Source organism: Rhineura floridana, chromosome 19, assembly GCF_030035675.1.
Source record: "Rhineura floridana isolate rRhiFlo1 chromosome 19, rRhiFlo1.hap2, whole genome shotgun sequence".
Taxonomy (NCBI): Eukaryota; Metazoa; Chordata; class Lepidosauria; order Squamata; family Rhineuridae; genus Rhineura; species Rhineura floridana.
In genome coordinates, this window is record NC_084498.1 from 23,833,828 (window position 1) to 23,855,035 (window position 21,208).

The 21,208-nt window shown below is 45.0% G+C and overlaps 1 protein-coding gene across 7 annotated transcripts in view; it reads right to left on the reverse strand.

Annotated features, from left to right (window-relative positions):
• Positions 1–21,208, reverse strand: part of TAOK3 (TAO kinase 3) — a 108,816-nt gene that overhangs the window by 7,322 nt on the left and 80,286 nt on the right. For all 7 annotated transcript variants that reach the window (XM_061602530.1, XM_061602527.1, XM_061602528.1 and 4 more), the window contains 3 exons: positions 10,597–10,833; positions 6,597–6,725; positions 4,522–4,725 (listed from right to left, as the gene is read on the reverse strand). In XM_061602530.1, the coding sequence (XP_061458514.1) occupies positions 4,522–4,725; positions 6,597–6,725; positions 10,597–10,833 (570 nt within the window). The remainder of the gene's footprint in view (positions 1–4,521; positions 4,726–6,596; positions 6,726–10,596; positions 10,834–21,208) is intronic.

Below are 21,208 nucleotides of genomic sequence, written 5' to 3' on the forward strand. Positions count from 1 at the left end.
TTTGATCTCCGACATGCTCCCTCCCTGATAAGTTTTCGCCGAGCCTTAAAGACCTGGCTATTCAGGCGGGCCTACAAGATGAGGTGGATTAGTTTTATAATGTTTTAACTGAAGGTTGTTTTAAATTGATTATGATTGTTGTTTTGATATGTATATTATGTTTTATATTGTTGTACGTCGCCTAGAGTGTCGGTTAACCTGGACAGATAGGCGACTCAAAAATAAAATTTTATCATCATCATCATCATCATCATCATCATCTCCTCTCTACACCATTATTTTTGCTTACAGACCCATCTATGGCCAGCTTTCCATTTACGCAAAAGCAAACAGTATCAAGTGTTTATCGTTGGGACGTTCTAGAACCAATGTGTCCCTTGTTCACATGTGTGTGTTTTAACACACATCCATAAGAGCATTCCTCTCTTCTCCCTCATATTCCCACTCCTTGACCTTTAATCCATCAGCCTCTCTAAGGCAGGAGTGGGGAATCTGAGGTGGAGGCCAAATGCAGCCCTTCAGGACACTATCTGGCCCTCACCCAGCCACATCTTTAGCCTGCTTCTCAGTTCTCTGGAAAATCGTGTCCTCGGGATGACAACTAACCAAGTTTTAACCCTTGTGGTGAGTGCTCAACGCACACTCCATCCTTGTTTTCATTCCTTGCCCAAATTTATCATGCAAAGCCCAAAAAACTTCCAATGATTCAAGTCCAAATGCAAAAGGTGGGTGTTTCCAGCCTGTACCTTCAGTTCATTTCCTTTGAAGGAATCCAAATGGCTAGATGTGCCATCGTCACACTTAGTCAATTGCATTGAATAGCCAAATCACCTGAAGGTCCTGACAACTAACAGCTCTAGTAATTCTGCCCCTGACAGTGGGCTCCATGTCAGAGGAATCCGCTCTGGATTTTAGTCTGAACTTTCAAGAAGCTGTTCAAGGTGCTTCCAGTGCCCCACTGACAGTCACCACTGGATGATGATGATGTTAATATGATGTCAGGTGTAGATCAGGTAGGCATTGCTTCAGCACCTCCGACAGCTCCTCGAAAGTTCAGACTAAAACCCAGAGCAGATTCCACTAATATGCAGTCACCAGCTGCCACCAGTCCATGTGGTCACTTTGACAATCCTATGAAAATATTCCTTGTAGAAAAGAGCAAAAGCAACTGCTGGCACCAACTGACTGCTCTGGATCTTATCCTCAGCAAGTGTCACAACAAAGTTTCCATGTGGTTATTTTGCTGCTGCTGAACCAAAGACTGAGAGACGGGGGGGGGGGGAGGGGGAGAACAACCACCACAACTGGGTCCCAGATCACTGCCACAGGTTCCCATTTGTAAAGTGTTGTCCATTAAGATGCTAAAATATTCAGTAGGCTCTCTTAAAGCAGGGTCCTTTAAGCTCAAATATGCAAAAATATCTCATTCTAGGGGTTGCGTGCTGGCAATATACATCTATCTATCTTAAAGTTGTGCACCAAGAAACACTAGAAAAAATAGGCAAACTAAGAAAATAATTGATTTTGCATGGTATAATTTGCATTTTTGCATAATTCTCATCATCATGCTGAAGAGGAAACGGCTTTGAAGGACACTGATATTTCACACACACACACCCTGCAACATGAGTAATCTTATTTAATCAACTTTCACGCTTCTGAGATGCCACTACATGCTTCCAGGCATATATTTGCAGTGCCTTGCTGCTTCTTTTTAAGTAAAAGATGAGACACTCAGGAACGGTGAACTCTGAATCCATATTTTACACTATTGCTTTGCTTCTGTGGAAATGGAATTGTGGAGTACATACAGCATGGCTCCTATTATTCTAACATTTGGTAGCGAAACATATGCAAGCTTGTTTTAAATTGAGAGAACTTCATTGTGTGTCAGAGAATGTAGAAAAGAAGCAAACAATGTCCATGTCCCTAGAACAGCCTTTTTCAACCAGTGTGCCTTTCAGATGTTGTTGGACCACAACTCCCATCAGCCTCAGCCAGCATTGCCAATGGTCAGGAAAGATGGGAGTTGTGGTCCAACATCTGGAGGCACACTGGTTGGGAAAGGCTGCCCTAGAACATAAAATCACATTTTCACATTCTGGCACAATACATTAGTGCCACTTAAAATTATTGTACAGCACTACCTAAACTTGCAGAATTTTATGACCCAGTGTATGCTGGCAATAGCGTGAAGTCGGCTTCCCAAGATATACAGCACGTAACTAACTAAATAGTTAAGAAGTGACAAGTTAGTTGGGATGCTAGATGCAAATCCAGAATACATCAGGCATACAGACTCAAAACACTGCATGTTTAAGATGATAATTCAGTGCAGACGACTGACTTCTTAATCAGAAATGAAAGTGGATTACATGTTTTGATAAAAAAAACCCTAACGTTCTTCTGGGCAAGAGGCACTCACCCCAAACTTCCCAGAGTTCAAGCTTCATGGAAAATGACAAAAAGTGACGGGGAAAAGAAGCCTGCAAGCACAGGGGCACAGTCCATGTGGACGAGAGAATTTATTCAAGACCTGCCATCCTCAGAAAGGGACAGGGGGAGGGATGCAAATTGTAACCACATTCTCCATAAACTGAGGTCCAAAGATACTGTTCCCAACTATCTATACTTATACCCTGGCAGAGAGCCACAATCCTTATCCAAGCATGTAACTGTGGCTCCTCCTAGGAGCTGTTACAGAATAACTGAAGTTTTTACATGCTGAACAGAGATGAACAAAGGAAGCTGCCTTATACCGAGTCAGGCCACTGGCCCCTCTAGGGCAGTATTTGTTTGCACTGATTGGCAGAGGCTGTCCACGGTCTCAGGCAGAGAATCTTTCCCAGCCCTACCTGGACATGTTTGGGGTTCAATTTGGGGCATTCTGCATGCAAAGTATGTGCTCTATTGCTAACTGAAAAGTTTCATTTCTGAAACACAGACGTGTAGAGTTGTATTTCCTCCGAAAACCACTTGTGCTGAATCTGGTGTAACCCAGTTTTGCTGTACTCCTTAGCCTTCAGCTTTCGGATATAATTAATATGGCAAAAAAAAATAATTCTGGCCCAGATAATACAACCTGGGTGCATGGGTGTTGTAAGATTCACCACTGGCAAGACAATACAGACCTTTCTGCATGAGTTCACAGGAGCCACATATTTATTGGGTCCCACATTTAAATACTAATTGAAGGTATTGATTATTCACCTTGTTATCAGGAAGTGTGATATCTTGAGACGTTGAAGGCATGCACAAGGAACTTCTGTACAAAAATATATGCTACTGAGGAAGACTGAACAGGCCAAAATGCCATTGGCACTTGAGCATGTTCATAGAACTTCACTGAAGAATACTGATTATTCTCTTGATTGCACTGATGCCTTTATACATGTTGTTGATATGTAATTACTGTTACTATTTTATAGTTCATGGATACAGCAATCTGAAGTTTTAAAATTGAACAGGTTGTATTGTAATAATAATAATAATAATAATAATAATAATAATAATAATAATAATAATAATAATAATAATAATAATAATAATAATAATAATTAAAAAATTTAATTTATGTGTCGCCTATCTGACCGATGGCCACTCTAGGCGACGTACATGTAAACAGTTAAAACGCCATACAGTAAAATACAATAATACAATATATGAACAGTACAACAATACAGGGGCGATAACAATACTAGTGCAGGGTAGGAGGCATTTCAATCATAAAAGTTAACCCTCCCCGGAAATCCCAAAGGCCTGTTGAAAGAGCCAGGTCTTTAAGGCTTTACGGAATACATTTAGGGAAGAGGCGTGCCGTAGATCTTGTGGGAGGGAGTTCCAAAGGGTGGGGGCCGCCACTGAGAAAGCCCTCTCTCTAGTTCCCGCCAATCTAGCTGTTTTTGTCAGCGGGATTGAGAGAAGGCCCTGTGTGGCTGATCTTGTCGGGCGGCATAGTTGGTGGCGTTGAAGGCACTCCTTTAGATAAACTGGGCCGAGACCGTATAGGGATTTAAAGGTTAATACCAACACCTTGAATTGGGCCCGGAAAACAACTGGAAGCCAGTGTAGATCGAATAACACTGGTGTGATGTGATCTCGGCGGCGACTATTCGTAAGTAGTCGAGCCGCCGTGTTTTGTATAAGTTGTAGTTTCCGGACCGTTTTCAAGGGTAACCCCACGTAGAGCGCATTACAGTAATCTAATCGAGAGGTGTCTAAGCTTTCATAAGTTTGTATCCTTGTTTTTAATATTTGTATTTATGATAAGGTTAAATTCCATTCTTATCACATTTTTGTACAAAAATTGCAAACGCGCATATGCATTTTTTTTGCACTATAGCCATTAGGTCAACTTTATGAAAAGGAGGGCAACGAAGACAACAGGCTTACCAAGAGGTCACGTGCACAGCATGGTAAGTTACCAGATGTGAGTAGCTGTCTGTATGCACCCTGTGTGTCCCCTCCATATATTTTTTTGGGGGGGAGGGGAAGAGAGAACAGAAGAATAAATGGCGGTACCTCTCGAATGTTCTGCTGTTCCAGCTCGTGCCTCCTGATCATGGATTTTCGCTTGAAGAAACGGCAGTTTTTGTCATAGTACAGTCTCTGCTGGCTGAGAAGATGAGCCTCCTCTTCAGCCTGTGTGTGCTGCAGGTTCTCTTTGTGTTTGGAAATCCTCTCTTGCTTCTCCTTCTTCGGTGTGCTGTGATCCTCATTCATCTCCTATATGTGTAACAGGGGAAAGGCTAAGAATCAAACTCGTTTGTTGCAAGCAGCCTGCTTTCTCGAAAGGGCGGGAGAAAAAACAAACTAACATGTGATGTCCCCTTTCTACCACATGTATGGGCGTAACAATAAACACAGGGCACTTCTTTGAATCCCCTTCCAAAAGAATTTAAGCCCATTACTCCTCAAGATGCCTCTGCTGGGAGTTAATCAGTTTATACAAAGCATCCAGGAACTCCAAAGAAAAGAGAGAGAGTGTGAACATGACTTTTTTTTAACCTTGCCTCCTTTCACCTCCTGCTTTTTTAATATTTGCCCAGCCTGGTCAGGATTTTGGCGTCAGCTGCTGAAGTGCAAGCAATCAGAGGCAGCCATTTTAGATTTACCCACTACCACAACCTCAGTGCATTTTTATTTCCATCTTAGCTTCTTCCTAGGCAATCATTTTTTGTTAAGAAAAGATGCTAGCCCTCATGATTGCAAGGATATACTTGAAAGTATATGGACACTATTTGTGAAATCTCAGAAGCCAGAAAGACTTCAGTGCTCTGTATAGGTCCTTGCACCTCTTAATTAGTACCAGAAGAAGAATAAATTAGGCAGAAATAAGAGATATTCTGCACATTTGCTTAATTTGCATATCTCATATAGCAAGGGTGGGAATCTCCCCCCCCCCCCGAAGACTGCATTCCCTTGGGGGAAGTGGTTGGGTAATGCATACCATTGGGGGGCAGCATAAACCAACACTCCATTCCTATACATCCCATTTACACATACACACCCAGCTTCCTCGGCTTCCATACTGAGAAAGGGTCCCACCCCTTTCTCAAAAAGCAGCGGGGAAATGCAGTGAGCGGTCCACAGAGGAAGGGAACACTATTTTCCTCTATGGGCAGCTCACCTAGCTTTTCTGCTGCATGCTGAGAAACAGCTTCTCCTTCTCACTGCCCAGCACAGAAATGAAGTGAGCTGCTCATGGAGGAAGAGATCGCTCTCTTCCTGCACAGGGAGCTTGGCAGTGGGACATACTCCCTCTTGCCTGCTGCTGAGCTTTAAGCTCCAATCAGCTGTGTGAGTGTGCATCTGGAAGAGAGAGAGAGAGATCCAGAGGGATGTTTAATGCTCCCTTCTTTGCAGTCTCCCCCTATCCTATGGAGGAGCCCATAGGGCAAGGCAGCAAGACAGGGAGACTGTTTCAGCACCATGGAGAGCTCATAGTGAGCAACATGATCTGGAAAGGGTTGGAAATGAAACAAAGCTCTTTTGGGCCTCTGCCTCCAGCCCACCTCCCCAAGGCTCCACCCCCTTTTGGAGAACTAGAATCTTTTTGAAAGGCTGGAATGTCTTCCGGTTTGAAGCCTGAGCTCAGGAAGAGGCCAATAGGCTGCATCCAAGTCCACCCCCCACAAATAAATGTAACAAAATTTAATTTTGTTGTTGTTGCAGAATTTGAATTGCCTTAAATGTATGTGGTTTTTTTTTAATGGAGCATATAAAATTCTACCATCATCCATGCTTGAAGTTGACAACTCAAAGGAAATCACCGCTGCTCTGTAGAGATGAAATTCCTTTCCTCTATGGATTCACCAAAATCCTAGCTCATATGACTTGGCTTAAGAAGGACGGGTTATTTAAAATGTATGGCATTTTGCTTTCCTGTTACTTAATTGAATGCGCTGTTCAGCCTAAGCCTTTAGGAGGAGCTCAAAAGTGTAAACTAACCATCAGGTTATTGGGGAAACTTATCAGCAAAGTCCTGCCCTATGATATTATAAGCAAATAAATGAAATGGCCTCAGATTTAGCATTACTACCCAAGGGCCTGGCTTTTTATTTGACCAGAATAAAATCAGGACCATCTCTGCTTGCCTCTTTAATCTTTTCCTTGCAAATCTTGTATTGCTTCTTCTGACTTTCCAAGAAATTGGTCAGATCTCTCTTCTGCTGAGCCATAATCTGCTGCTGGAATTTCTTTTCATCTGCTGCCACTGCCTTTGCCTGAATGAAAGAGGAAGAGAAAGAGGCATTGTTGACACCTTGCCAAAGTTTTCAGCTGTGCCTTCTTGCTTCTCTCATATCCTTTGTGCTGCTACATGGCTATTTGTAGTCACTAGAACACAACTGTGTCCATTAACTAAGCACACCCAACACCAGTCTGACCCATGAGTCTCTCCACTTTTCCTGTCCTTCCTCCCAATAACAGAATTGGGTTCAACTCTGTGCTGCAACAGAGTGAATCATTCATTCAACAATTTGTCTTTTTTGTTGCATTTGTATCTTTGAAAGGCTGCCACCTTCTTTACAGACCCTCTTAGGTGTTAAGATAAGCAGAGGGAGCCCTCATGGTAGTCGCACCACACTCAGAAACTTCTACAATCATAGAATCGTAGAGCTAGAAAGTGCCTCTAAGGCCATCAAGCCCACCCCCCTGCTCAATGCAGGAATCCAAATTAAAGCACATCTGACAGTTGGCTGTCCAGCTGCCTCTTGAATGCCTCCAGTGTAGGAGAGCCCACCACCTCCCTGGGTCACTGGCTCTATTGTCGCACTGCTCTAACAGTTAGGAGGTTTTTCCTGATGTTCAGTTGAAATCTGACTTCTTGTAACTTGAATTCATTATTCTGTGTCCTGCACTCTGGGACAACCGAGAAGAGATCCTGGCCCTCCTCTGTGTGGCAACCTTTCAAGTACTTGAAGAGTGCTATCATATCTCTCCTCAATCTTCTCTTCTTAAGGCTAAACATGTCTAATTCTTTCAGTCTCTCCTCATAGGGCTTTGTTTCCAGTCCCCTGATCATCCCTGTTGCCCTCCTCTGAACCTGTTCCAGTTTGTCTGCATTCTTCTGATAGTGCGGTGTCCAGAATTGGATGTAGCACTCAAGATGAGGCCTATCCATTGCTGAATAGAAGGGAACTAATACTTCATGTGATTTGGAAACTATACTTCTGTTGATGCAGCCTAAAATAGCGTTTGCCTTTTTTGCAGCCACATTTCACTGTTGGCTCATATGCAGTTTGTGATCAACAACAATCCCAAGATCCTTCTCGCATGTAGTATTGCTGAGCCAAGCACCCCCCATCTTCTAACTTTGCATTTGATTTCTTATTCCTAGGTGTAGAACTTTGCACTTATCCCTGTTAAATTTCAGTCTGTTGTTTTCAGCCCAGTGCTCCAGTCTATCAAGACCCCTTTGGATTTTGTTTCTGTCCTCCAGGATATTAGCTATCCCCCCTCCCAATTTTGTATCATCTGCAAATTTGATAAGCATTCCCTGTAGCTCCTCATCCAAGTCATTAATATAAATGTTGAAGAGCACTGGGTCCAGGACTGACCCCCGCAATACCCCGTTTGTTACCTCCCCGCACTCTGAGAAGGAACCATTGATAAGCACTCTCTGAGTATGATTCAGTACCCAACTGTGGATCCACCTGATAGTTGTTCCATCCAGCCCACATTCAGCTAGCTTGCTAACCAAAATATCATGGGGCATTTTGTCAAAAGCTGCTGGCGGGGGTGGCCCAGGAGAGGGCATTTGCTGTGGCAGCCCTTAAGTGGTGGAACTCCCACCCCGAAGACATGAGCCTGGCACCTTCACTATACAATGCTGAAGGCAAATGTTGAAGAAGCATCTCTTTACCCTGGCCTTTGACACCTGAGATGTATATTTTTAGGCCCTCCCTACTCTTGTTATCATAATTTGTTTTTAAGCTGTCTTTCATGTATTTTAAATTGCTGTGACCTGCCTTGGGATCACAGGATGAAGGGAGGGTAAATCTTCATCATTATCATCCACCTGTCTGTCAAGGCACCCAAGGTGGCTTGCAGTTTTAAGATACTAAAACAAATACGTGGCATAAAAAGTGGTGTTTATGCAAACTAGTTTTTGTAGAATTTATTTGGACTGCAGAATTTGTGACCTCAGGGCAAACTCTGGAAGTATTTTACTGTAGAATCTTAACTATCCTTGCCCCAGCTATAGAACTGTGGTCTACACATTATGAACATTACGAAGAACGAGGGAGGGTCTTAAGAGTTGGAGGAGGCCTTGTATACTATCTAGCTCAGGGGTGTATAACCTTCAGATGTTGCTGAACTACTCTCTCATCAGCCCCAGCAAGCATGGCCAGTGGCTAGGGAAGATGGGAGTTGCAGTTCAGTAACATCTGGAGGGCTAAAGGTTCCCCACTCCTGATCTACGTCAACCCTGTTCAGTGCAGAGAATCCTGACCTTGAGCATCCCCAACAGATGGCAATCCAGTGTGTGTTTGAAGACCTCTGGCAAGGAGAGCCCACCCATCCCCAGATAACTGGTTCTATTGAACCAGTCTTACCATTAAGCAGTTTCTCCTAATATTCAACCAAAATATTACCCTCCAGTAATTTAAGCCTAGTGGCTCCCCATTTGGAACTTTCCTCCAGTTTGATGATACAGTTCTGGATCATACCATTTTATAAGTATGTGTGTATGACACGTTTTTGAATGCCCTGTTGTAGGGAAAAAAACCCCTCCGTGCAAGTTGAAAATCACCGGCTTAATACAGCCATCTCTCCAATAGGCTAGTTTACTATACCTAGAGAGCTTCTTACATGAGGGATTATTCAAAAATATGACACCATCCCTGTTCATAGTCTAAAGTGGTGCAGTCTACAATTCTACTTCTATGGAATGCTCTGCCCCAGAGAGACTCACCGAATGCCAACTTTGTTATCTTTTCAGCGCCAGGTAAAGTTGCTTTTGTTTTCCTGGGCATATTACTCCAATGCTTTACAATCTCCACTGGCTTCCAGTTATTTTCCGGGCTCAATTCAAGGTGTTGGTATTAACCTTTAAAGCTCTATACGGTTTGGGCCCAGTATATCTGACGGAGCGCCTCCACCGTCATAAATTGTGCTGCCCTACGAGATCTGCCACACAGGACCTGCTCTCAGTCCCGCCAACTAAAGTGGCTAGGTTGGTGAAGACTCGGGAGAGAGCTTTCTCTGTGGCGGCCCCCTCGATCTGGAACTCCCTCCCAATAGATCTTCGACATGCTCCTTCCCTAGAAATATTTCGCCGGGGCCTGAAGACTTGGCTCTTTAACCAGGCCTTTACAACCTCTGAGACTTCTAGGGTAAATTAGCCTTGTATTGAAATGCTGATAATTTATTATACTGAACTTGTATGTAATGTATTGACTATATCTTATTTATTGTATTTTATCATATTTTACTGTAAGCCGCCTAGAGTGGCCATTGGCCAGATAGGCGGCCTATAAATTAAAGTTTATTATTATTATTATTTGGGCAGCACCAATTATTGAATGTTTGCACTCTGTTTATATTAATACAGTGCACGTCTTCTGCTGTATTTTATTCTTGTAAATCACTTCAGGACTGTCTGTTGTGATAAGTGATTAATAAAGTCAATAAACTAACTCGCTACCATCACCTCCTCCAAAATGTGTAATTATTGCTGAAATTATCTATCTGCACCCAGTCCTCTGCCCCTTCTCCCAAACACAACAGTTTTGTTATGTCCTGACTAGGGAGAGTACTGACAGAAACAGAAATGGGAGCAGAAATTGCTGATGTTCACTTATCTGTCCCATGTCAATCCAGTGAATATGAGCAGTATTTGCTGCTGTCGCTGCTTTCCATCTGTAAACAATATGTAATAGATTACACACACACACACCCGCTTGCATTGTGTTTCCTTTGCATTGAAAGGAACGAGGCAGAATTATGTAAGTTACTACAACGGACAGTGAGACAAATAATCTTGTTTTGTGGCAGAAGATGGACTGCAGCGGAACGGGAAAAGCGCTGCACACGATGACCACAGGGCGGGATGGAAAACAATGCCTCCTTACGCCCCTTGTCCTGACTCACCTCCTTTTCTATGACGGCCACTTGCTTCTTGGCCAGCTTCTCCAGCTCAATGGACGAGTTGTTGGCGTGAGTCTCCACCTCTTTCTGCAGCTTGAGGCGGTGCTCGTCCATTTCAGCCTTCAGCTTGTTCTCCAGGGCGATCAGCTGCTTCTGGTGCTGGCGCCGCATCCGCTTATAACCTGACATCTGTTCCCGCAACTCGTTCTCCTGCTCATGCTCATGGATCTGCCTTGTAACCTAAAGGCCATCAAAGGGGACAAGAAAAAAGTTATCTTCTGCTCGACAGGGTAGTCAAGAGATGCTCTAAAACAGTGGTTCTCAAACTTTTTTGGTCCGCAGCGCACTGTACAACTTGTAAAAATTTTCTGGCACACTTTGTGTACAAAATTAAAAATATATTATATATTTTAAACTATGAATAAAAACTATAGAAAACTATTGCTTACCCTATACAAATGGGTTTCTTCTCATTTTTAAAATATACTTTCATAATATTTGAGGCACACCTAGCCATCTCTTAGGGCACACCAGTGTGCCTGGGCGCACCGTTTGAGAATTGCTGCTCTAAAACATCAAGACCACCCCACTGCTTTCAAGCCCACATTGTCTATTCCAGGCAGTTCAAATACCCCAGAAGCAAAGCAGATACGTTGCCAAATACCACGGCTGCAGATGCTGGCTACTGACACCCATCATTTGCCTCTAGAGTTGGCAACTGGGGAGGCAGGTAGAACCATGACAGGGGACAGATTTGCACAAGGGAGCCTGTCTCCCAACTGTTTAACAGCAGCAATTAACAAAAATCACCCCCCTCTTTATGTTGCTGAAATGAAGAAAGCTGAAGAAAACCAAGAGTAGATTTTTGTATGAATGGGCTGCGAGCTCAGTTCTGGTACAGAAAACGTCTGGGCTGAATATATGCTCAGCAGCATGGTACTTCTTTAATTCTAGGTGTGGGTCTCTCTCTCCCTTGCTGTTATTTTGCATCTGGTTTCAGCTGATGGATGTTAGGGTTCTAGTAAAAGATCTAAGTAAATCTTGCAAGCCTGAAGCCTGCCTACCTGTTGTATATAGGATACATTCTCATGAACACACTGGCAGAAAAATGGCACAAGAAAAAGGCTTAGAAAAGGCACAAGTTTAGTTATGTCCTGGATATTTTTTTAAAAAAAATTAAAACACTCAATTGAGATATTAGAGCTTATCATCCCAAGATTGTTATCCTGACTGACTCTCTCTCACTCTCACTCACTCTCTCTCTCTCACACACACACACACTCTTCTAGCAAGACTGGTCTTGGTTCATGTGCAGGTTATGGTTGGCTCTTGTGGAACCGAAACTACACCTCTCAGAATTTTGCTGTTTACATGATCACTTTTTCTGGGATTAAAAATAAAATGTGCCAGAGGCTACTGGCTTTTCCAATGCGCCTGTTAAATGTGTATACAACTCAAGAGGTAGAAGCAAGTGGAAGGGTTGTTGTACCATATTCATACACCTATCCAACCAGGTGTGCCAGCCCTGATCTCTCAGAATGAAATGAAAAAGTTGCTGACTGTGAGCAAATCAGTAACTGTAACACACACACCCCAGAAGTAATGGAAACAAGAGGGAGGTTAGTTGAAGCCTTTCATTTGACCGTCATACATCTGAGAAGGCTCACGAAACGATGATCAGAGGGAGGAAAAAGGAAACAGCCAAAATGTTTTGCTGCTCCCACAAATCAGAGGTACCAGTTCCTTAAGGGGGGGGACTTTCTTCCTCCTCTATATTTCAGATTACACATGATTATTTCCCAGGAGCAGCTATATCCTTGGCCAGATCACTGGCTCCATCATTGCTATAGATACAAGAAATATTCTTAAGATACATACCTTTCCTCCCCATTTTATTCCTAAGTAAGTCCAAGAGGGCATCTTTGAAGCTTACTATGAGCCCTGCATACACACCCTCCAATGAAATCTGAAATGGTGCTCAAACTCCAATGGTTTATTTGTTTGGAACATTTGTACCATGCTCTTTAGTCCAAAGGTGCCCAGAGCAGCTTACAAAACAATTTAACTCAATAACACAAGAATAAAAATCATTAAAACAATATGGCTATTTAAAGAGTAGAGCAGCTAAAATGCCTAGACTTTAAGTGTAGTGTAGTGGTTAAGTGGTTGGACTATGACCTGGGAGACCAGGGTTCAAATCCCCAGACAGCCATGAATTTCACTGTGTGACCTTGGGCCAGTCACTGCCTCTCAGCCACAGAGGGAGGCAATGGGAAACCTCCTCTGAATACCGTTTACCATGAAAACCCTATTCAAAGGGTCGCCATAAGTCGGGATCGACTTGGGGGCAGTCCATTTCCATTTTTAAATCAGAATTAACTGTGGAAGTTGTAAGTCTAAAAGGATGTTTAAAATTATCTGGGCAAATAAAGAGGTCTTCAGCTGCTGCCAAAAAGACATCAGCGCCAGACAAGTCTCCCCAGAAGGTGTGTTCCCACAACCACAAAGATCCTTCTTGTTCATCTTCAAGGTTAGGGAAACGTGGAGAAGGATCTCTTAAGAAGATCTTAATACCTGGACAGGCTCATTATACTCTTTTTTTATTTACCATCCCATAGCCCAGCTTTCTCCAACCTTGGGTCCTCAAATGCTGGACTCTAATCCCTATAATTCCCAACCAGCATTTCCAATGGTCAGGGATGACTAGATGTTTCATCCAACAAACGTCTGCAAAGACAAGGTTGGGGAAGGCTGCCGTAGCCTAACACTGAGGAGCACTGGGAGAGGCTAAGGAAGGAGTATTGGGGGGGGCATATAGGTGACATTGTACAAGCCTCTATTAGCTGTTAATATTCAGTACCCCAGGCAGGCTCACTTCAAGCTGGCCCACCTATTTATTAGCCTCATCATAAGCTTCCGACCACCAGTGCACATTCTTTGTCCTTTATCTAAAGATATCAGCCCATTCCACAGTAACTCAGAGCAGGGCTTTCAGTGTGGCTGCCCCTGTTCTGTGGAATAGCATTCCTGTTGAGATACGACAGGAGCCCGCTATCTGCACTTTCCAGAAACAACTGAAGGCATTTTTGATCTGTCTGGCTTTCCCAATGGATGAATAGGTCTCTGCCATGAGTATCTGTTTTTTTTAAAAAAATCTGTCTGTCCGTGCATCCATCCATCCATCTGATGTTTTACTGTTGTCTTCAGATGCTTTTATTATACATCACCTTGAGAACTGTGTGTGTGTGAGGCAATAAATAAATAAATAAACATACACAGGTAGCCTTCCTTCCCCCAGTCGCAAACTCTTATCCAACTGATCAACTGCCTTCTGTTTAATAGCTAAGACAAACAGTCCTTTTTGAAGGCTGAAGAATTGGGTAGAGTGCAACTGAGTAGTGAAATGGCTTACTACTTGAAGACATGGCCAGATCACAGGTCTATTGATACCATACATTTATATATTGCTTTTATTGAGGGCTTTCATTTCTTACTATATTATGTTTTCCTAAGTGTCACGCTACCCATGAATGCTTTTGCGCAGGCACGCACCTGTGCAGAACCATTCAAGGGTAGCATAACATTTGGAGGCAAGGCAAGGCAGAGTGGTGGTGGCGGAGGCAGCGCATGAGGTGCATGTCGGTGTTGGTGCATGAGGCGCCCAGCAGTGGCAGTGTGTGGGTGAATGGCTGTGCTTGGCCCTTGGTGGGCCAGTGGGTGGGTGGGAGGGGGACTGGTGACCCATGGGGGGAGTGCTGGTGGCCTATAGGGGGAGGGGGGTATGCTGGTGACCCATGGGGAGAGGGGTGAGCACCAGTGGCTGATGGGGGGGGAGGGTAGGCTGGTGGCCTGTAGGGGGGAGGATAAGTATGCTAGTGATCCATGGAGGGAGGGAGGGCTGGTGACGCATGGGGGGGGAGGGAGAGTGCTGGTAACAGTAGGCAGGGCTGGCGAGCGAAGCAAGTGGGGCAGAGCCCTTAGTACAGCCTTTCCCAACCAGTGTGCCTCCAGATGTTGTTGGACCACAACTCCCATCAGCCTCAGCCAGCATTGCCAATGGTCAGGAAAGATTGGAGTTGTGGTCCAACAACATCTGGAGGCACACTGGTTGGGAAAGGCTGCCTTAGTACTATATATTTGCAGTTGGTCACTCTTGTTTTAACCAACTGAAATAGTTTTAACCATTTCCCAGCAGTTGCTTTCTGATGCTTTACCTTCTGTGCCACTAGCACTTTGGTAGGTTGAGCTACAACCATCTAGGATGTAGTGCCAGCCTGACTGTGTATTAGTCAGCTGGTCTCAGTTTTGGCCTGCCAGGCCCTACAAAGCATTAGCCTCCTCAGTCTGAGTAATTCACCTCTACTGTGACAACATTCTTGTCATTCATCCTGCGCCATCTCTGCTATCTTTCCGGTGCCTTTTGAAGACTTTCCTCTTTCAACAAGCCTTTTAAGCTGAGACCTATCCCAGTCTGCGTCTGTTAGAATTGCTTGTTAATATGTTTTTTTAATTAATGTTTTAACCCTTTTTAAAAAGATGTTTTTAAACTTTTTTAAAAAGATGTTTTTAACGTTGTTTTGTTTTAATGTATTTTAAGGTATGTTTTTATGATGTTTTAAAGTGTTTTTAGCGCTTCTGTTTGCTGACCTGGGCTCCTGCTGGGAGGAAGGGCAGGATATAAATCAAATAATCAAATAAATCAACATTGTGTAAGCTATTGCTCCTCCTCACTGATTGTTCCCTTGGAGCCTAACCCCTGCCTAGTTTTAACTTCATACTTGTCCCTAGCTCCTCTGACATTTGTGAGGGTCTCTGTAACTTGACCCCTGTCTGTTTCGGACCACACACCTCACTCTGGCCCACTCAAAACTGATAGCTGGCTGCCCTAGAACCTAAGTGCCTGTTGTTTGACGCATGCTGAGATCTGACCCGTGCCCAAGTACTCATAGGGAGTCTATGCCAGAGATCTTCCAGATCAAAACACAGCTTAGACTGCTGGAACATAACATGGTTGACATGTTAGAAAGTGAAGTGAGCTTTGACACAATCACAAAATGGAAGCAAGTGGAGGACTCTTTCACCCTGGGATGGACTGATGAAGCCCTCATTTCACCATGCTTGCACACCGGCCTTCCCACAGTGCCAGTGAGTCCAGGGAGTCTACTCTAATTCATGGAGATCACAATCCAGTGGAAAATTAACCACTGAAATAAATAGGAGACCACAGGAGTGCTCTTGTACAGAAAGACTACAGGAACTGGAGTTATCTTAAAGTTCCTGTAGAGCCTCATACAAATACATAAACTATAGACATTTTAAGATCTTCACCTCCTTTGTACTTTTTCCAGATCCTTTCCTAATGCTTCCAGAACTTCTCCTCTGAGCATTTTCTAAAAGCAAAACTTTGCAATCTTACATTTCGAACCCCTGCGGCAGAGGAGGGGAACCTCCAGCCTGCACGCCAAATCTGGCCCACCAGGCCTCCTCTTCTAACCCTTGCAGCTTGTTTGGGGCAAGCCACACCCACCTGCCCTATACATAATGTCATATATGATTTCAGGTGTGGGGCAGGTAAAGTCGGGGTTTGGCCAAAAGGGGCTTTGCAGGCACTGCCACTACAAAGTCCCATCCTGGAGTACTTCCCCAGTATCGACCAAACAGCTGCTTGGGAACTACTGCACAAAGCGCTTTGCCAAGCCTATGCCCGGTGCCTGGTAAGCACTAAACACAGGGCTTGCAAAGCACTTTGTGCAGTGCTTCCCAAAAGCTCTCCTCAGGACTCTCCCCAGGCCCCTCCCCGGCCCTCCTTTTTGCTTGACTGGAATATGTCCCTAAACTCTGAAAATGTGTCTTGTTTGTCTGGATGGAGAACAGAGAGGGGTGTGCGAGTGTACATAGAAACTAGCCTACTAGACAAAGGGGCAACTCACATTTTTTGCTCTGCCTGATTTTGCCTTTGGCTATACCAAGCACTGCCATGTGGCCCCCAGAAGGAATATGGCCCTTGAGCTGAAAAAGGCCCTAAGCAGTACAGGACCTCCACATACTGAAGTGGTTCCATCCACCTGGCTGGTCACTGGCAGGAACAACTACAAAGGCTTTCTATTTTGCATGGCTTTTGCTTGGGCCATGATAATCTTTGTCCTGACCGGACCGTGAGTGGGATGTACCCTTGAGAGTGGCTCACTCAAGCTGGTAACGGGAAGGGTTGGGCTGAAGTTGCAGGATGTCAGTTGGCTCCCAGCAGACAATTATGCTCAAAGCATATCCCTATTCAGGCATTTGCTTCTGAAAGTGTGAACTGTCCAGCAGGAGTGTGTAGTTAGCCCTGCCCCCTCAGTGATGGCATATACACCAGCAACGTGCCTCAGGCAATGTGTGATTCACTCAGTCTGAAGGGAGACACTTCAACACATGTAGGATTTCCTCCACAGCTCTGGGGGGCTCTGGGTGGAGGGCTTCTTGTCTAACAGACTTTGGCTCAGTGTTGGGCGCTATCTCAAGGTTCACCACCTTAACAGCTTGTGCCAGATCCAACTGTTATTCCTCCTCCTCCTCCTGTGCTGGAGTCCTGGCTACTATTCAGGATCAGGATCATGACAATCTTTCCAATTCTTTGCTTTCTTCCAACTGTGGTTTTATTCCCTGCCTGGACACCTTTGCTCAGCTCCTCATAAGCTCTGGGCTCCTACTCGCCTTAGAAACCATCCCTTAGACCAGGGGTAGCCATTCACAAGATGTGCATCCCAGAGCCTTTAGCATCTTCAGTGCTCCTCTCCAAATCCTTTACCATTTGTACACTCTCCTTAAAGTGAACACATGGCTCCACATGAGGTGTACGCAGTTCTGAATAAGGTCTTATTATTTTCTGGGGGGGGGAGAGAGGAAATGCTCCTGTCAATATAACCTAAAATAATATTGGTCTTTTGTGCCACTGCATCACACCAGCAATGCATATTCAAGTTTGTAAACCCTCTACACCAGGTATGGGGAACCTTTGGCCATCCAGACATTGATGAACTACAACTCCCATCAGCCCTGCAAGCATGGCCATGGCCAAAGATGATGGGAGTTGTAGCTCAGCGACATCTGGCTCCCCACACCTGGTCTATGCTCTCTCAAGTCTTTCTTTGGCTTACTGCTATCCCACATTTTAATCAGCTGATGACTAGCAAGACCTTAAAGCTCCATTGCGCGACCAATGACACCAACGACCCCGTTAAGGGGCCCAGAGCCTCTGCACGCACTGCACCCCTGACAGCATGGACCAGATTCTTCCCATCCTCACTTTGTAACCTTAGTAGAGGTTGGGTTATTGACAGTAAAGGTCCAGCATGCAACAGGAGGGAAATGTGAAGCACGATGGCCTCAGATGCTCCCACACATTGATGATACATCCAAGGCAATTGGCATAATGGGAAGATGTAGTTCTCACGAAGCGCAGCTGCCTCAGAGGCATCACTCATAGGAAGACACATCCAAGGTCCTCTGACACCGTTTTCAGCACACACAAGGGCCTCCCCCCATTGTGCTACGTAACAATAGAGAAAGACGGATAGGGTAGAAAAGGTCTGATCCCTGGGAGTATCTGAGGTCTCGGTGCATCATGTACCCGTCCCGATGCACGCTGGACCCTCAGCGGCAGCGATTCCATCCTCCGGGAGGTTGTACAGCACAGGGGGGGACACAAGGAATACCAGATTCATCTGGAAGGGGTGCACAGAGGGCTTGAGAGTACTTTGCGAGCTCAGTGGCATCACTGGGCATGCAATAGGGCTTACAAGCCTCACCACTCTTCAATTACTCCAGGAAAACAGTGGATTAATATGGGGACATCCTTGCAATCAATCTAACACTTTTAGGTTAATTAAAGGATGGGAACCGAGTGAGTTTCCCCATCACTAATTTCATCTCAGATGCTAACAATTGTTTTGTTTTGTTTTTAAAAAAACCCTTGATGCTCTGGGGGGGGCAACACTGCTAAGCAACATCCAAAGAGGAAAAGTCACACAAGGCAGCAATGGATCTGGAGGAAAGCTGGGGGGTGAAGTCCCTGTGTCCTTTAGTTGTCTGGTGCCTCTGCTCAGTAGCAGAGACGCTGGAAAAGCAAGGAGAGGGCAGTTTCCACAGCAGAGGGTCCCTTACCTGGGATCTGTGCCTTCCCAAAGAAATAAAAATGCCGGCATCATCAAGGGCACAACATCAATTTGATCATCTGTACCACCTACGTTCTCAGACTGTGGAGAAGGGCTCCCTTGGGAACTTGTGAGACTTGCAAGGGTTGTTGGGGCGGGGAGTATAAGAATGACTGAACTCTGGAAGGACAGCCAAAAAATGAGCAGCAGCTAGGGATCGCATTTCCTTTGCACTCAACAGCCCACTCCAGTCCCTGCCCTTCGACTCAGGGCCTACAGGCCAAGGGTATCATCATCACCCCAAGGAATGCAGGTGAGCTTCCTTATACTAAGTCAGGCCCTTACTCCATCCAGCTGAGTATCTACACTGACTGGCTGGGGCTCTCCAGGGTTTTAGGCAGGGAATCTGTCCCAGTGCTACCTGGAGATGCCAGGGATTGAACCTGAGACCTTCTGCATACAAGCAGGCACTCTACCACTGAGCCCATTCACCTGCCTGGAAGGAAGTGGCTCCTGCAGATTCCATGCGCCAGGCCCTCCGAACAAGTAGAGGGCAGCGCTAAGTCTTCCCTACTGCTAGGCAGTCTTCCTACCTCTCGTTACCACTTCCGCACGAGGAGCCCCAAAAGGGTCTCCCTCTTCCACTCCCTCACTGCTGGCCAGTCTCTCTCGCCATGCCCCAGATGGAGCAAGGGGACAACCAACCAATCATCAGGAAACCCATTTCCTTCCACACAGAGACTTGCACAAGAGCCTCCTCCAAGGGGTTCTAATGGCCAGAACCATTTAAACAGACTATGGCTTCCCACAAAGAACCCTGGGAATTGTAGTATGCTAAAGGTGCTGGACTTGTAGGTCTGTGAGGTCAGCACCCTGAACAAACTACAGTTCCCCAGGATTCTTTGTGGGAAGATATAGTCTGTTAAAGTGGCATGAGAGTGATTTAAATGCATGGTGTGGAAGTGACCTGAATCGGGAAGCCTGTCTGTATCTCACCTCTGCTATGAGCTCACCAGGGAGCTTTAGGTGAGGGGCATTCTCTCTCAACTTGCAAGATGGGATAATAATACTGACCTACATTACAGAGCTTTGAAACCTCTTAACACACCCTACAAATGCCTATCGCCATCATCATCCCAGTAACAATACTACTAATTTGCCAAGCAAACTCTTCTTCAGGACACACCCCTTACAGACTTTGCCATCTGAGGTTGTTAGTTCAGACAGGAGGCTCTCTCTCTTCTTTGGTGACCTCTTTTGTGAGGACAGACACAAATACCTCATTTAAACCTTACTACAATACTGCTATCATCATTGATGTCCCTAAGGGAACAGCAGGAATGGATTTTAAAACCTGATATGGAAAGAAGCGAAAGAATGATTCATGGAGAGAGAAGATGAACGACTGGACCAGCTTTTAAGAGAACATGGGGCTTTTGAAGCTACACAATGCAAGGAGCTCCCTTTTTATGGAGCCAGACCTAACAGTGCCTACCATTCATTACTCTCCACCCTTTCCAGGGTCCTAGACAGAGATTTCTTTCAGCACTGCACACGTGCAACCCTTTAACTGAAGATATGGGGAACTGAACAAGGAACCATAGCTATGCTTTGAATTAACTGTGGCACCCTGCTCTTTGGTTACTAAGATCGCTAACTTGCTTCTATGTACACAAACCGGATTGTGGGATCTTCACAACCAAACTCCTTTCAACGTGAAGAGCCAAAATAGCCAACTGCAGAAACTAAACTGAGAGTGGCTAAAGCTGTAGCAAAATTGCAGGGCAAGCATGAGGAAGCTGTGGCTTCCAAGATGCTGCTGGACTACAACTCCCATCACTCCTGACCATTGGCCATGCTGACTGAGGCTGATGGGGGATCAAAAGCATCTGAAGAGCCAAAGGTTCCTCAGAATGCTGCAAGAGCAAGGAAGGAGAAAGCCAGAGCACAACTGGCTCCTGGAAACAGTGAGTAGCCTGAGCAGGTCCAGCTTGGGGGCAGTCATCCACAAGGGCAACTAAAAGACTCCCACTCCCCAGTGTGGATGGCTATCATAAGATGATACCTACAGGGGCTAGCTCTTTGGAGATTGCTATGGGAAGTAGACGCCGGTTTCAGTGCATCTCCACCTCTCTTTTTTGAAAATGGGGACACATAATGCTAGTCAAACCCTGCCGCTTTTCTCTGTAAAATCTGGTGGGATCAGCTTGAATGCATTTTTTTTAATTCACTTCACTGAGATTTCACAACTGATCAGCAGATCAACCAGTTCTGCCTCCAGGTGTGGCCAATGAAAACATTTTGCTGCAGGTGACTAGTGTGCTCACAGCCAAAGCTTCACTTCTTCCTCAGCTGGGGTGGGGATACAGGAAATGTATGCCTGAACACTGCTGTTTTCAGGCTGTCGGTGGGGTTCAGAACAGAGAAATGAGGAACAGGACCTTTGTAGCATTGCCCATGGATTACAGGTATGTGTGTGG